At 37.8% G+C, this 15,597-nt stretch overlaps 1 protein-coding gene across 4 annotated transcripts in view; it reads right to left on the bottom strand.

The window, feature by feature from the left end:
• The window catches only part of TRIO (trio Rho guanine nucleotide exchange factor), a 260,312-nt gene that overhangs the window by 81,554 nt on the left and 163,161 nt on the right, over positions 1-15,597 (bottom strand). For all 4 annotated transcript variants that reach the window (XM_067290998.1, XM_067290999.1, XM_067291001.1 and 1 more), the window contains 10 exons: positions 15,273-15,339; positions 14,422-14,531; positions 13,316-13,385; positions 12,815-12,904; positions 10,739-10,831; positions 8,560-8,671; positions 6,258-6,448; positions 2,852-2,953; positions 2,257-2,399; positions 1,517-1,616 (listed from right to left, as the gene is read on the bottom strand). In XM_067290998.1, coding sequence (XP_067147099.1) covers positions 1,517-1,616; positions 2,257-2,399; positions 2,852-2,953; positions 6,258-6,448; positions 8,560-8,671; positions 10,739-10,831; positions 12,815-12,904; positions 13,316-13,385; positions 14,422-14,531; positions 15,273-15,339 — 1,078 coding nt within the window. The remainder of the gene's footprint in view (positions 1-1,516; positions 1,617-2,256; positions 2,400-2,851; positions 2,954-6,257; positions 6,449-8,559; positions 8,672-10,738; positions 10,832-12,814; positions 12,905-13,315; positions 13,386-14,421; positions 14,532-15,272; positions 15,340-15,597) is intronic.

Genomic DNA, 15,597 nt, shown 5'->3' on the forward strand with positions numbered 1-15,597 from the left:
AACTGAGGAGGAGCAATGGTTGTGCTTGCTAGGATGGATTGCAATCCCTCAGTTTGAATCAAAGCACAATCCAGCCAGATTGTGCTCAGATAAGCTTGTCATCTCAGCCAACGACCAGGGAAATCAGAGGCACTGTCTTAGACATACCGAGCCAAACTTTTAAGAATACGTATAACATGCATCAGTCTCTTTCCCAGTATAGGTAACACTGCTTTTGTAAGTCTCTGAGCAGCTAGGTAAGAATGGAAAATATAAAGCAGCAACACAAAAGTCACTGAAAGACTATTTTCCTGCTCTGAGCAACCATTTTTCCAATAGATATCCTCAGAAGAAACAACCAAACACTGCAGAACAGTTTCAGTACAAATACACAAGGTCAAAGCGTAGGCTACTTTTGCCAAATAACGGAGCAACCCTAAATACCTTTGTACTTCCTTTTTTCTGTCTTTTTTTTTTTTTCTCCATATGGGGAAAAAAAATCATAGGCTTTAAGTGACATGCAAAAATACAGAAAACTAGAACCCTTTTAGATGACTATGGGAATTGTTGAAACATTACTGTGAGAACCTATTCACTTAGCTGCCTATAATACACTGATTACTTATCTGTGTAGTTTGAATAGCTCATCAGAACAATTTTACCCAATGAGATAATAGGCCAACCCCCACCAAAAGAAAAAACAAAAAAAACCATGTTTTCAAATAATTTACTAGGCAGTTTCTATTTTCTTACTCATTTCCTAGTTGATAAACACCTATTTTCCATCTCTGCCTCCCTCTGAGGTCATTAAACTTCTCACTTGCCAGAAGTCGTCTTTTAACTCCAAAGTAACACACACACACTTCAGGAAAGAATTTTCACTCTTTCAATTTCTGTCTTTTATCCATGAAAAGCTTTGTCTATGCCTGCCTTAAGGGATAACCCAGCTAAAATCTGCAGGCAGACATGAAGGAAACACTAGCACTAGTATCATACGGTAGTGTTGTGGGTTACTCCTCTTTAATATTGTGATTTTCATTAGGTCTAACACAGAAGGAGAGCGCACTCACCCTCTAATGCATGAGCATGGGGATGGGATTTTTGCCTTCACAAAACTAACCACACGGCCATGACCAACCCCAAGCTAGTACAAACAGCAGATGGTACGCTTTCAGAAGGGCTGACTGAGACTGAGACCAAGAAAAACTTTGTGCTCTGAGTATCAAATTTCACAGAAAATAAAACTTTATTTTTAAATTGGGTCAAAGCTTTGAACAATCTGCAGAAGGCAGCAGATTCAAGTTTGGAATAAACAGAATTCCCTTATGATCTATTGGATTTGGACAATCTCCCTGGTTCCCCCATTGCATCTAAATATTTTTTTTATTGCACATAGCTACTTTTAAGAAAGATTTGACCATAAGTCAATGCTTCCATCCCTCCCCTCTAGAGGTAACTAAGGACCAATCTTGGTAGTAACTTGCACTAGAGCATGAAGCATTTGCTCTCAGAACAGAGCACCATGTGGGAAACTTACCTTATCACTGTCTAGCGTGTTCTGGGAGGTCCGTGAGGCAATTGAAATAGTATCGGGTTGGCTGCTACCATCTCCCTGACTGTCCAGGTCCTCGCCGTCTCTACAAATAATTTAGTTTTCATTACAATATTAGCACTGTGTTTGTAACATGATAGCTCCTACCTGTAACTCTAAAGACAGGGCACCTAGGCAATGTAACGGTGGACACCAAGACAAAACAATTGATGCAAAAATCAGATATTCAGCACTTAATACTTGGTTCTATGCTTTAAAGAGACAGCATACAGATTCTTTTGTTCAAGGACTATATCATGTGGTGTTAAGGTAATGACAAGCCAGCCAGAACCATGGTAAAACTCATGCAGCCACTTTGCCAAAGTTAGCAAGCAGATCCCTCAGTCACGCATTTTAAACCCCACAGAAAACCAAGAACCTGAATAATACATACAAAATTGTAAAAATCTAAAATGTACAGCTGTCCTGAAGAAAAAATACTGCAATTCTAAATCCCTTCCATTTACAATGGCTGAATTACACAAGTCAAGGACTGTTCAGAGCAGAAATCTTAACCTGTTCAGTACAGCAGGAAACTTGAAATTAATTATAAGGTAAAACTGGCCACAGTGACTCTTGGTTTTGGGCAATTCACTGAAAGCCAGGAGAAATTCAACACAACAGAGGAAACAGTGCTGTTGGAATGGTGTACTGGGAGATCTCTCATTATTTTAAATACCACTTACCTTCTTCCTTTCTGTTTTGTTGTTGGTGCAGTTTTGGGGATGTGGATTGGCTCTTTCAATGCTCCTTTCAGATGAATGGTCCTTTCTTGTATCACTTCCCGAATGTGTTTGATCCAGTCCTGTTTATTCTCTATACTGGACGCCTTTGATAAGCGAAAAGAAACAAAACCTCCACAATGAATAGCTCATTGTAGCTTGAGTATAAAATATATTGCTGATGCCATGATTTGTCTGCGGTCTTCTGAGCTGCTCAGTCAGTTAGTGGACAAAGCTTTCAAGCTACAGAATTCCAGTGGAGAAAGCAAAGCAGAGTAAATTGGATCAAACCTCTTTCTACTGCACTTTGGCTTGTGCAGCCTGTGTCTAGCCAGTTTGTTTAATCTTTAGAGAGACTACACAGACTCCCCTCTGCTTTCAGGCCACTTGGGTTAGATACACACCATATCTGATTCCAAGCAAAGGAAGATTATCTACCTGTCAGCACCTGTCCTACAGCAAGCAGCAAAAGTCATCACTTGTTGCCTTCCCAACATATATGAACAACAGCTACAGCAAGACTCAGTGTACAGTTTACAAGCAAGTCCACTAAATTTACCTTCAGAACAATTTTGTTGTCTGAAGTTGGTGTCCTTCCAACCCATAGAGCAAACTTGCAGGGATCTCCTTCTACATGTTCTGTGACACCCAGTTCAGAAGTCTGGAATTAAGAAAAAATGGTCATTACTCCACGACAATTTTGTCTCAGTAGCCACAAAAGGATGCCAATATTCTACACAGCTGAGCTCCGTTGTTTAAAGGGAGCCTTAGAAGCTCAAGTCTAATTCATATACTTGAGAGAATCCTTTATTCTGTTTTTTTCTTCATGAGCAACAATCTCAAGTCAATAACTTTTTCCAATAAAGTAACAACAAACAATAGTTTTTATGATATGAAATTTCAAATTGCTTATTTTACATTTTTTGAATTGACAACAAAAGCCTTGTGACTCAAAAAAAAGTGCTGAGTGGAAGATGGTGCTGGTTTCTCTCCTTGCTGATTTCCATCAGAGAACACTCATTACTTATTGATACTAATGTTTTTGCTCAGATAAGATATATCTAAGAATTCTCTTGCTATCTTCTAAGACTCGGATCTCTTTTCTGTCAAAGAAGTCTGTCCCAGCGTGTTTCCTTCCCTCTGAAACGGATGAAAAATATTCATCAGTTCGGTCACCCTGGAGAATTTTGAGAGACACCCACATTAATAATCACTCTTCAGAGATGCTTTAATGTCAGAACCTTATAGTTAATTATCATCCAAAATGTTTTTCCTTTCCAACTGGAATAACATCTCAGTCATGTGAATTTGCTTCTAGTTAAGCAATTCATATAGTATCTATGCCAAAAGAAAATACAAACTAAGAAATACAGCTCAAATTACAAGATCTGTGACTCTAAAAGAGCTAAGCATTCTTATATTATTAGATACTATGAATAAAGTTTAAAGACTATATGTTGTATGTACAACAGAAGCCGAATTTTCCTCTCATATGCCTCACAACACACACTGGCTCATTACAAGAGATCCTGGAGACACAGAATCTGACAAGAAGTATTTTGTTCTAGTCTCATTGGGATGCTAACTTGTTTTGTTTTTTTTTAAAAAAACAACCCACCCTTTCAGCTTTGTTGTCTCTTTTGGTAAAATGGATGCTCCTTCATTGAAATACTTAAAGTCTGTGATGCATTTTAAAGCTGACTCTCCAACAACTTTTGTGCGTGTTAAAAAGCTTATAAAATACGTAATCCAACATTACATTAAGTAATTCAAACAAAGTAATATCCTACTGCATGCTGCAATATAAAGTCTGAATGGGCAGGACAGTATTACTTTAAATGTAGTTTATTTTTAAAAATCTAGTAAATTTAGAAGCATCAGTACATTTGTGAGCATTATTAGTTTTACAAGAGACAGCTGGGGCTGGATATAGTAGAGGTCTATAAAATAACAAGTAGCAAAGCCGACACAGGTTGTTAACCACCTCTTTCAAAACAGTAACTGGTGGGCATTAAGTGAAGCTACTGGGAGCCAGGTTCAAAACCAAACACAAGAAAGTTGTTCTGTACCTAGTAGTATTGCTCAACCATGTAGTTGAGCAATACAACTCTTTGCCAAAGGACAAGGTAAATGCAAAAAGTGGCATGAGATCAAGGGACAAACTCATGGAAGAGAAATCCATTGGGCGTTACTGAATGCATAGAAACCACATCCAGGTCAGAAAGCTCCTGAACTGCCAAATACCAGTAACTGGGAGAGTATTCTAGCAACGTGTCACTTGCCTTGTTCCCATAGCCTTCCTTAGGCATTTGCTTTCGGCCACTTCATTTCTTTCCAAAGATTATTAACACATTCCTCTGCTACCACAAATCACACCAAGTATCCTTTGCTGGAGAAATCGTGAAGGTCAGCACACTCAATGTGCAAGAGATGAGACTCACTTTACTAAAACCACCTTTACAGGATTACAGTGTGGGAGACGGGATACTGGGCAAGAAAGGTCTTTGTCCAAATTGACATACATGCTTTCAGCATCTTTATGAATGCCTTTACTTAAGATCAAGCCATAAGAATTGCTACAGTAAGTAATCGACATTATGGAATATTTTGACAAGTAGGATATGAAGGCAAAAAGATATGCTTGTATTTTAAACATGAGGTACAATGACAGTTTTGAATATTTCCAGCAACTTCTCTAGGACTAAGGCTACTATTAGCTCTCATCAGAGGAACTGACATGACAAGCTTTTCAGCTCTGTCTCTTCTCCAATGTAATGCCTTGGCAGCTGACGTTACCTCCAGTACACCAAAACCTTTTCATATTTCTTGAGGGCACTGAAGATGTGCACAACAAAACATCCACAGCTGTGCCACTTGATAGCTACCTTATATCAGGAGGGACAACAGGTGTTTGAAATGAAGTAGCAGAATGTGTCTGGAGGGAAAGCAAAGTAACACAGGGAAAAAAAAAAGTTTTCTGAACCAACCAGCTTTACCAGTTTGGACAGAGGTGGAAAGAGGGAAAGAAAGAGTGAAAGGAGGTGAAGCAGGGAAAAAAAGGCTTGGTATTTATACCACTTACACTTATGTGAAATATCCTTATAGAGTCAACAAAAGAATAAAGTATTCTAAAGCATGATTCTAAGAGGTAAAGTAGGTTCATGTTCTTGTTCTTAATTGTCTATTAAAAACTCATCTTGCTCTCAGTCAACGTAGCGCAAACCGAGAAAGCCACTCTTCTCACTTGGCTACCTGGGTTTACAGAGCGTGAATCCTGCTCTCTCATCCAGGTCATACTATAAGACAGCAGGGGGATTATGAATTCCAGGTTCAAATTTTGGAAAGCATACACACCACGGATGAAGAATGCCAGAGGGGCCTGTTTTTAAACAGGGAAAAAATGTCTCCATAGCCTTTCAGTAGGCTATAAAAAAATTATTTTATTCACAAAATATTACTGTGAGACTACTAATCTATACATTCTGGAATGAGCCCTTCCATGGCAAGGAGCTCTCTCCTTTCCAGGCCAGTGTTTGCAGAATACTCACCAGAACCAATCTTCAACTTGGAGATTACTGCAACAGCAATAGTAAACCAGCAGGTTGAAGCCAACCTGTCAACTCCTTCCACCCTTCTGCTTTATACAAATAAGTCTTAAAGAACCAGCAAATTGTATACATAATTAAAACAAAATCAATCCAGCCAATCTTGGTTTCCCCTAGTCATGACGCATCAAGATTGATATCCAGTCTTCAGTAGTTATTTTCAGCCTACTCTTTCTCCTCAAAAGCACAACAAAACAGCAAGCTTATAAGATTCACAGTCTACAGTTTTCAAGGCTATTTTTTGCAGTGCGTTGAAAGGGTTGTTCAAGTTCTTAACGCACATTTAAGTCAACTGAGCCTAGTCACTTAACCATCTAGACAGTGTTTTCTAAATATGGTCACTTTCCCTCCTATACTTACAAACAGTTTACTCTTGTAAATGTATTTGCTCCTCCCACTGGAGTCCTTCACTTCTTTACTGAAAACCAAGGACATCTCAAAAAGAAAAAGGTGCCTCTCTCTGCCCTTTCGAATTAGAGTTTTGGGGTCCCACACTTGGAAGGATTCTTGAAGGATGAGCTCTCCCTGAGATTCTATATTTTCATCAAAGCCTAGAAAATCAGAGAAGAAAGGTTCACCATGAAAAGTTAATAACGTGAAGAAATTTAAAAGCATAGCTTTTGTTTATTAAGTGATTTCTTTATCTGACTTCTTTTTCAAATACAGCTTGCAAAAAAATGGGATTCAAAGGAAGGGATGCTGAAAAACAAGACTTGATTTCAGCATAATAATCTTAACTGTAACTCAAGTCCATGTCTATATTTAAAGATCCAACTGTTAAGTTTATCAACTCTTCTGGCAGTGTTTCACCAATAAGTGACAGATCTTCCTTTGTCAGCATTTCATGATTTTCACCATGGAAGTTATTATTAATATGTATATATTTTTTACAAGGTTTCTATTACTGTAGAATGTGAGCAACTACCAAGCTAACAGAGAGCAGATCAAGCTGTTCCAACATCAGCCAGGTCCCAAATGTCATCTCTTTTGGTGGCTTATCTTCCCTGTCATACATGTAACAAGCATGCATCCGTGTTGCAATAGGGGAGAGAGAGATGGCAGCTTGGAGCTGTTGCCATATGACTAACCTGCAACTGATTCACTCCAACACTGATCCACAATAAAGAAATACCACCTGGGTTATTTATCCTGAGATACAACATAAGGCTGAAGGTTGAGAACACCAATGAGTTTACTTCTGTCCTAGTTGCACCATGGTCTCCCAGTTCAATACATGGCATTAGAGTTGCAGGATAACAGAAAATAGTCTACCATACTCTTCCAAGTGGTATAAAAAATGAATTTTAAAGAGATATTGCTTGCCAATAGTCTCTGAACAGAAAAGCACCAGCCTACTCAACAGAGTGATTTGTACTGCTTTAAACAGGGCAATATCATGGAGAGCATCAGGAGCAAGTTGTATCAGGATGTTCATTCAGAAACCTCCAAAGACATAAGGAGGAAATGTGTTCAACTCACTATATTTGTCTAACATGGGATGACTCAACTATACACACATGATTTGTTACAAAACCAACTTATGTAAAAGATTAGGATATGCTCCAGAGTCACATTCCCAAGGTTAAAAGATTATTACCAGTGCTGGTCAGCATTTATTCTAACACCATCTCCTGAACAAAGCATTTGGAAGTGATTTTGTAGACTGACCGACATCCTATTGTTTATAGCCATGGAACAGAGGTGATTTTGAGTGCTCACATGATTGAGGACCACATGTCAAAGCAGGAGAAGTTTCACAGTAACTTACATGATACTGAAAATTCTGTGACAAGCTATGTTTTACTACTAGGAGGCACAAAGAAGGGAAAGGAATATTGACTGAAAACACCAATAAGTCTTTATTCAGCAGCTGCAAGCTCAGGTGGCTATGCTTTCATCTCAAAGAACTTGGCCAAAGAAAAACAATTCTATTACTAAATAAACGATGGCACCATCACACATGATAACGTGCTGATTACAAAAATGATTTTGGTGGAAAGTTGTTCTAAGCACATAGAAACAGTTATATCCAACTTTAAGTGTCTGCCATGAACATGATTAGGCTGTTTTGGCTAAGATTCAGGCTAAATTGGCTTATGTTGCCATTTTACTGCCAGAAGATACATTTCATTTCAACCAGAAGTCTCTTATGGAACAGGCAGCAAACAGATGTGAAAATTACAAACATCTTGGAGACAATTATTTGACACACAAATCAGCAAAATCACCTCTAACACATTTATGCTCCTCATATAAAAAAGTCAAGGATTCTTGGCTGGGAAATGTAGCTGAAAGCATTATACCTGACCATTTACTTATTAAGTTTTAGGTCAGCAGCGGAAAACATTGTTAGCCTATATCTTTTTCAAATGCTGCAGAGAGACCTGTAGATCAGGATAAAGAACACTTAAAAATATATATATAAAATATATATATATATATATATATATATATATATAAATATATATATATATCAGTTGTCTGTCACAATTCTTTCTCCTAAATAAATTTGAGTTCTTCACATAAAAGCTATATAAAATACAACCCCCCAGTAAGAATTCTGACATTTTTCAGATCTTCTCAACATATGGTAATCTAAAAATTTATTTAAAAAATTAATATACAGCATATGGCCAAATTAAAAAGCTAATCTGAATCCTACCTTCCAGCATGCTGAGGTGCATAGCATCATTGGCTCGCTTTGGCACACTAAGCATCACCTCCAGGCCATCTTTAATCTCACCTTTACCTTCTTCACAGCATGTCAGCAGCTCCTGCAAAAGATGAGCAGACATGAGTACTATACACTGCTTTTCTACAATAATACAATAGACAATTAAATATTACTTCTAACAAGAAAAGGACTATTTCTGACAAGTAAAATCTATTTTGAACTTCTCGCTCTTCCAGCTACACAATAACATACTTTGCATTCATCATGATCAGTCCTTCAAGGAGCAGCCCAAGCTTTCACTTACCCACTTCCATAATTTAAACAAGATCATCTGGATAATAATAAATCTTTAAAAGTTGCATTAAGGGCAGTATCTTTCTGATAAGCACAGACACAGCTATCAGATGTAGTGCTACGAGAAGGCCCAGAATAACCCGGGTGTCAAGTCATGAAGACAGGGGAAAGCAGGACAGCACAAAAGGACCCCCATGTCAATCCTTGCTCCACTGCACCAAAGACCTGCTCTGTACTACTGCCACTAAAAGAATCACATTGTTTCATTTCAAATATTCAGTGAAGTACTCTATTCTATGTTTACACAGTTAAAAGCATCCTTCAGACAAAACTTTTATATACAAATAAGCATTAACTTATGGACAGAAGCTGGAGAATGGAATATTCTGAAACTTTGTAATGCAATTTAAGGAGATGTAGTCCAGTGCCATCCAAAATCCCACAGATATTAGCATAATACTGCTTGAGTTGATACTGAAATTTCCTCACATCCTTTGAGCTTTTAGGCAGTATCAATACAAAAAATGTAGCTTACAAAACCAAAAAGGACATATTACATTCCTATTCAAAGACCCATTTAATTCACTCCCTCAGGTTAAATTCCTTTATTCCTTTTAAAGAGAAAGCCAGGTAGTTCCTACTATAATCATCCTCACATTATTTTGCATTTATTAACTCCCTATACCATCAACACAGGAAAACAGCAAAAACAGACAAATTGTGCATGGCAACACCACAGGCCACAGAACCTAACAAATATCCTCTAGGAGACAGAAAAAGATGAGCAGTTTCAACACAATTTGGAAAAATAACCAGAACCTCTAAAACTGTAAATGTTTCAGCTGTCACTGAAGTTTTGGGCTCTCCATTCTTCCATTTTCTTACAAGAAAAAACCCCCAATACCAAATAAATCCATTTTACTAAGCAGCAAAGCCATCTAGCTCTGCAAAGCCTGGTGAAGTCAACCTACCCCACCACTTCAATAAGGTTTCAGCTGTGGCATGTTTAGATTCAAAAGTTTCAACTGTTGAAATCAGTACCCCGAAGGTTCTTAAACCAGCATAGTCTAAAGCATTTCTGTAGGTTATAACTTAATAAAATTATATCTTTTTACATGGGAAGAATGGACAATATGTTTCAATTAAAAATGACAGACTAGTTTCCATCTAACTTGACCTGAAATAGCCTGGAACATTTTTCAAACATTTTAAAAACAACCCTCCATGGCAGTTGTCAGCTAGAAAAGGGAAACATACAACATATCAGCTACAGCTACTTTTGTAATGAGCTATTACAAAACAAGCAATGTCACCTAACATATATCCAACACAGCTCAAGTGCACTGCTGCTTGGTCAATAAGACATCCGTCCATTGAGTGAAAGCTCTAACTATAGGTTTCCAAAGGTTTTACTTATTTTAACAGCTACTATTTACTTGACATTTCCATGCAACCTTTCAAATAACAACTGTTTGCACAACGGCTTTACAGGCACTCAGTATATATATATATTTTCAGTCTTAATGCCATAAACATAGTGATTGGCTTGCCAAAATTTGTTGTAGCAACCATTACAATAATATGTCCATCTATACAGCCATGAATTACTTTTACTCTGGAAATGCAAATGATATTTTCTATGGAAACATTTGTAGAGAGGTATCTTCTTGATTTACAGGAATCTGGACAAAAGTTGCTTATTTAAGCCTTCTTTCATTTTCAGTGGTCTCCTAAGAAAATACCACAACAATATTTGAGGCTGCCCAAGTTGCTACAGTCAGAGTGCACAGTAAAAAAGCCTTCCTGATTTCAGCAGGAGCTTTGCCTGCTTAAGAACAGCAGAATCAGATAAAAACTTAGAATTAATGCTGACCTTTAAAAGAAGCTGATATTTTGTTATCCTTTGAACAGGTTTGATAAGGTAAGAGGAGATAGAGTTGGCCAGTCCATGTCGTTGTTGTATCTCCTGCATGGAGGAAAAAAAATTTTTTCTGAGGATTGTGAAGATCCAACAATCACATATAGCCTGTTCTGAGGGCTGTGTCATATCCATTAACTCCAGTTTTTACTTTAGCAAGGAGAAATAAAAAAAAAGACAGGATGCCAAGGTATTCCAGCCACAACAAGTAGTTATGTTTTGCGTCTGACTGCTCACTTTGCACAAACAAAAGGTGATTACCTCTCCCAGGTTACCTATGAAATGTTTCAACAAACCTAAATGAAAATAGCAATGATTAGGGATATTGAACACTTGGCAAAACCACTTTCACTTAAAATCTGTATTTTTGCTGTTACTTGCATGGGAGGAAAGAAAACAAATTTGGGGGTTTCCAGGGAACAGCTAGGACTATTACGTGAAGGCTGAGGAGGAGGTTTCCTGGCATTACCTGCTTTGACTGCTAATAGTCACTGAGAGCACTTTCCTCCAAGTGCTGCTACGAAGCCACAAGGGGGAGCACGAAGCATCATTTTCTAACTAAAGGGAAGAGGTTAGCAAACACTTGAAAGGAAAACAGAGCTATTTAGCAACAACAACAAAAAAAGGATGACCTTCACTATGCTAAAGGATGAATATATAGCTAGACCACAATTAGATGGGCTAATTACAGATTTCCAGTACTGACTTTGTGTTGAACTTCAAGGCCAGTGTTTGCCATTTATTACAATATCAGGTATATTTTAACTTGCTGTTTGAAATTGTATGCTTATGCATTGAATCTCATGAACCCTTTAACCACGATTACAGCACAGACTCAGTCACTCCCAAGATGCAATTATGAGCCATTTTCACATGGTCCAGTGGTGGGGTCAATGGAAGCTCCTGAAGAGACCTGTGTACAGTATCAGCTCTACACACTCCTAGCTCTGGATGTGTGAAGCACATCAGGGGATGGAGAGCTCTGGAACCACTGGTAAGATAGAGGGACCACAGGGCATTCCACTGGAGATGGTGACAAGAAGCCATTCTAATACAAATATATCAGAGCTCCTTGTCAATTTTTCAAACAGTATTTGCTTCATGTTTCTGTGTATTTATTTTGTCCTGTCTGCCTAATTTTCTTTAACTTACCTGCTCTTCTTCAGGCACTGAAAACTTAACAGGGGCTATTAAGAAAGATTTTACCTTACAGTGTTCAGCATCCCAGTCTCCTTAGTGAAAGATTCTGAAAATAACCCTAACAGCTTCAGGGATTTTTAGTTATTTATTTTATCTCCTTCCCACTAATTCTACAAACAATTCTAAAAAGATCTATGGTGTCACTGCACAGCTAACAGCTCAGCGTGGAAGGAGACCAGAAAGAGGTGGAGACCACTGCAACTGGATCATCTGTAACTATAGGCTCAACCAATGCACCCTGGAAATGCACACGTGTCCTTCGGTATGGCCAAAATTCCTCAACTAGTGCGATTCCATAAAGACAGCTGCTGCATTTTAGTCTTTCCCTCAGTGGAACATCACATGCAGCCTAAGTAACTTTGGGACTGAATCAGCAGCACGGCTGGATGAGCAGTTCTGAACAATGCTACTGAACTGAATTACCACTACATTCAACTGCAATCTAAAGGTGTTCCAAAAACTTTGACCAAGATTTCCATCTTTATTACATACAACGCAACCTAACCAAATCAAAACACTAAGACTTGCAGAATGTGCTTGGGAGAACTGAACATGCTGTGGCTACCAAATTCCTCTTGCAGTTCTGAATGGGAAACCAGCTTAACTCCTGACATGTGACAGTAATTTTTTTACATTTAATTTGACAGTTGAGCAATATAAACATTATAAATTAAACGTGTGAGATATATGATCTATTTTCTTAAGCTTACACTAAATTGCAGCATTAGTGCTCAGGTACTCACATTTTCTTAATAAATTAGGCACTCAACATAACTAAGTGCATGATTAAAACTGCAAAGGCATATTTTTAAGATGGACATAAGTACTTACATCAAAGTATGTTCCTGCATGTTCTAATATCAGCTGGGTAGAATCTGGCTTATTTTTACAGTAAGTAACATACATTTGGAACTTGTCTGCCTGCACAACAAAATGCAAATTTAAACAGGTTATCAGAGAGCATATCTTCTGTCTCTAGAGGTTATACTATACAGCATTCAAACTGGCAACAGGAGAAAATACATCAGGCAAGTAAGACTGAAAACAACAGGAATGTAAGAAAAGCAGATTATTCACAGTAGCTAAGACTTAAAGATAAATGCACTGAACAACAACCTGAATGCAGGTTTAGGCAACTCATGTCAACTGCTAGAGCAAACAGACATTTGCACCTGATAGCAGTGTCTTAATTTTTCCAGCTAAAAATAAACACCGTTTTACTCAAATTTGAAGTACGATGTACAGAGATTAAAAAAGGACTTGGCAGCAAGTCTCCATCCCTTCATGCTTCTCATCTCCGTTGTTACTTCTAAACACATCTGACTTTATTACCCAAGTAACGAAGCAGTGCCCAACATCTTCTGGTAACTGTTCATATTTTTCCAGCTCCTTTAGGAATATACTATGGGTAAAGAAGAAAGAAACATTATAAGGCACATGAAACATTTTCATTACAGCAGCTGACATTGATCTATTGTCTGTGAATAAAAATGGTTAGAAAACTTTATGTAATTTATACCAACACCATGAGCTAATAGAAGAAAGGTAACAGGAATGGATGAGAACAAGGAATATCAGAACTAATACAAAATGTAATTCAGTGCAAATTCTGAGATGAAGATCAAAATTTTGCTCTACTGGATTTACTCGGTGAATACATAAGAGTATAACTCAATAACTGCTGCTGTTCCCATCAAGGTTTCCTACTGTTTCAGTTTCAGGAACAGTTTAGCTTTCACCTCTTTTTGGAAAAAAGGAGATGACTTGCTTTTTGGATGCTAATGTTAACTAACATAAAGCATACAAAGGAATGTAAAATCAGGTTCTGGAATATGCTAGGTGTGTCTCATTACTTAAAAGAATCATAACCAAGTACAAATGTCAGTGAATTAACAAAGACTTTCATGTACAACTCTGCTTAGGGATCATTCCATTCAAAAAAAAAAAAAAAAAGAAGTAGCAGCTGACAAGCCTCTAGTGCTCTGTACTCAACTAACTGCAGTTAAGGTGGGGCATCCAGAGAAGCTTCAAAGAACCAAGGAAAAGGAGGGAGAGTTACTCTTTCCCATTAGCAGTCAGGACATGAAGTCAGGAATGATGGAAGGAGTGACAGGACTCTGTTAAATTGCAGTTTGTGCTATTCTTTTGAGTTCAGTGGTTTCCATCTCTTCAAGACAACTGGAAAACTCGCATAAATATTCTAAGGATTCCAACGACTTCTTAAAAGCTGAAAGACATCTGAGACTGAGAAGACGGTTTCTAGTGCTGTACCTATCTGGCTGCAAAAAATAACAGTTGACACAATTCTGAAAAGAAATCCTTTAGATTTTTGATGGCAAAGTGGCCATTATTCATATGCACAATATTTTCATTAGGAAATCCCTCAGGTCATCATTTGGGTTTACCAGTAATATGGAAATAGGAGATAAGTCACTCACTTATTGTGGAACTCATAAATTTCCTGCATGTTTCCAAAGATAATGTGTTCTTTGTTTACAATACCAGGTGGGATCTCCTCCACTCCGCTTGTCATTTCCCACAGATATGTCTGCCCAGAACAAAAAAGATGCAGGAAAAGTCATCAAATTTCTGAACAGAAGCACTTAGGTATCTCTAAGTACACATTCCTGGAGAGAATAGAGGGAGGCATCATGCAACAATTTCTCCCTTTGTGATAGTGCCTATTGTGTCACATATACCTTGTGACATATAGCTTTGATAGTAAAATCCAAATTCTAAAACTGATGACTTAACATATTCGTTGAGACTTCATCCTTTAAACTTCACAGTGTTCTTGACAACCTCTAATGCTTCAGGTTACTCTGCATCAAGGTCATGTCTGCAGTCTAGAGGTTCATGTTTTGTACAGTAGCTACCACTGTACATTACTTGCTTTGGTATAACAATTACTGGGCACTTTTCCATGGAACCTCTCTGAATTTCTATTCAAAAAGCCAGCCAGCAGCAGAACATGCGATACACCTAAAAAGAGAATCAACACGAGCTGTTCTCTATCACTAGCAAAGCAAATAAAGTATCCCTTCCTTTTTCTCCTCCCAGCTCCAACACAAAAAAGCTTATGAATTGGGAAAAAAAACATTCAAATACTGAAAATAAGTATTGACAAAAGCAAAGCATATGGGATAAATTCTGAAGTGGCTGAAGAAATTGTATCAACTTAATTTGGTACCATAACTACAGACTGATCATGTTTGGTTGTTAAAATTGGAAGGAAATAGACAGCAGAGCGAATCCTGTCTTCAAACATTAGCGACAAAAGAAAACTTACATCCATGCATTCCCGGAGATCTCTTACGTAAGCCTTTTCTGTCTGAATTAGCTCAGCCATAATGAACCTTAGGTGACAACAGAAAGAATGATCAAATCTCAGTCTGCCAGAGCACCCTGAATGCATAATAACCAGCATACACTTTTTTCTCCTTGTCAGCTTTTGCTTTTTCTACAACCGTATGAAAAAATCTGAGAACTGAAATGGAAAGAGGGAATGGATGAGGGAAATATGAGGGATAACATCCCCCTATTATCAACGAGTGCAAAAATATATGGAAAAGGAGATGGAATTTTTTCTAAAATGCTTTGCATGTTATACTCAT

Source organism: Apteryx mantelli, chromosome 2 (genome assembly GCF_036417845.1).
Source record: "Apteryx mantelli isolate bAptMan1 chromosome 2, bAptMan1.hap1, whole genome shotgun sequence".
In the NCBI taxonomy this organism is placed as follows: Eukaryota; Metazoa; Chordata; class Aves; order Apterygiformes; family Apterygidae; genus Apteryx; species Apteryx mantelli.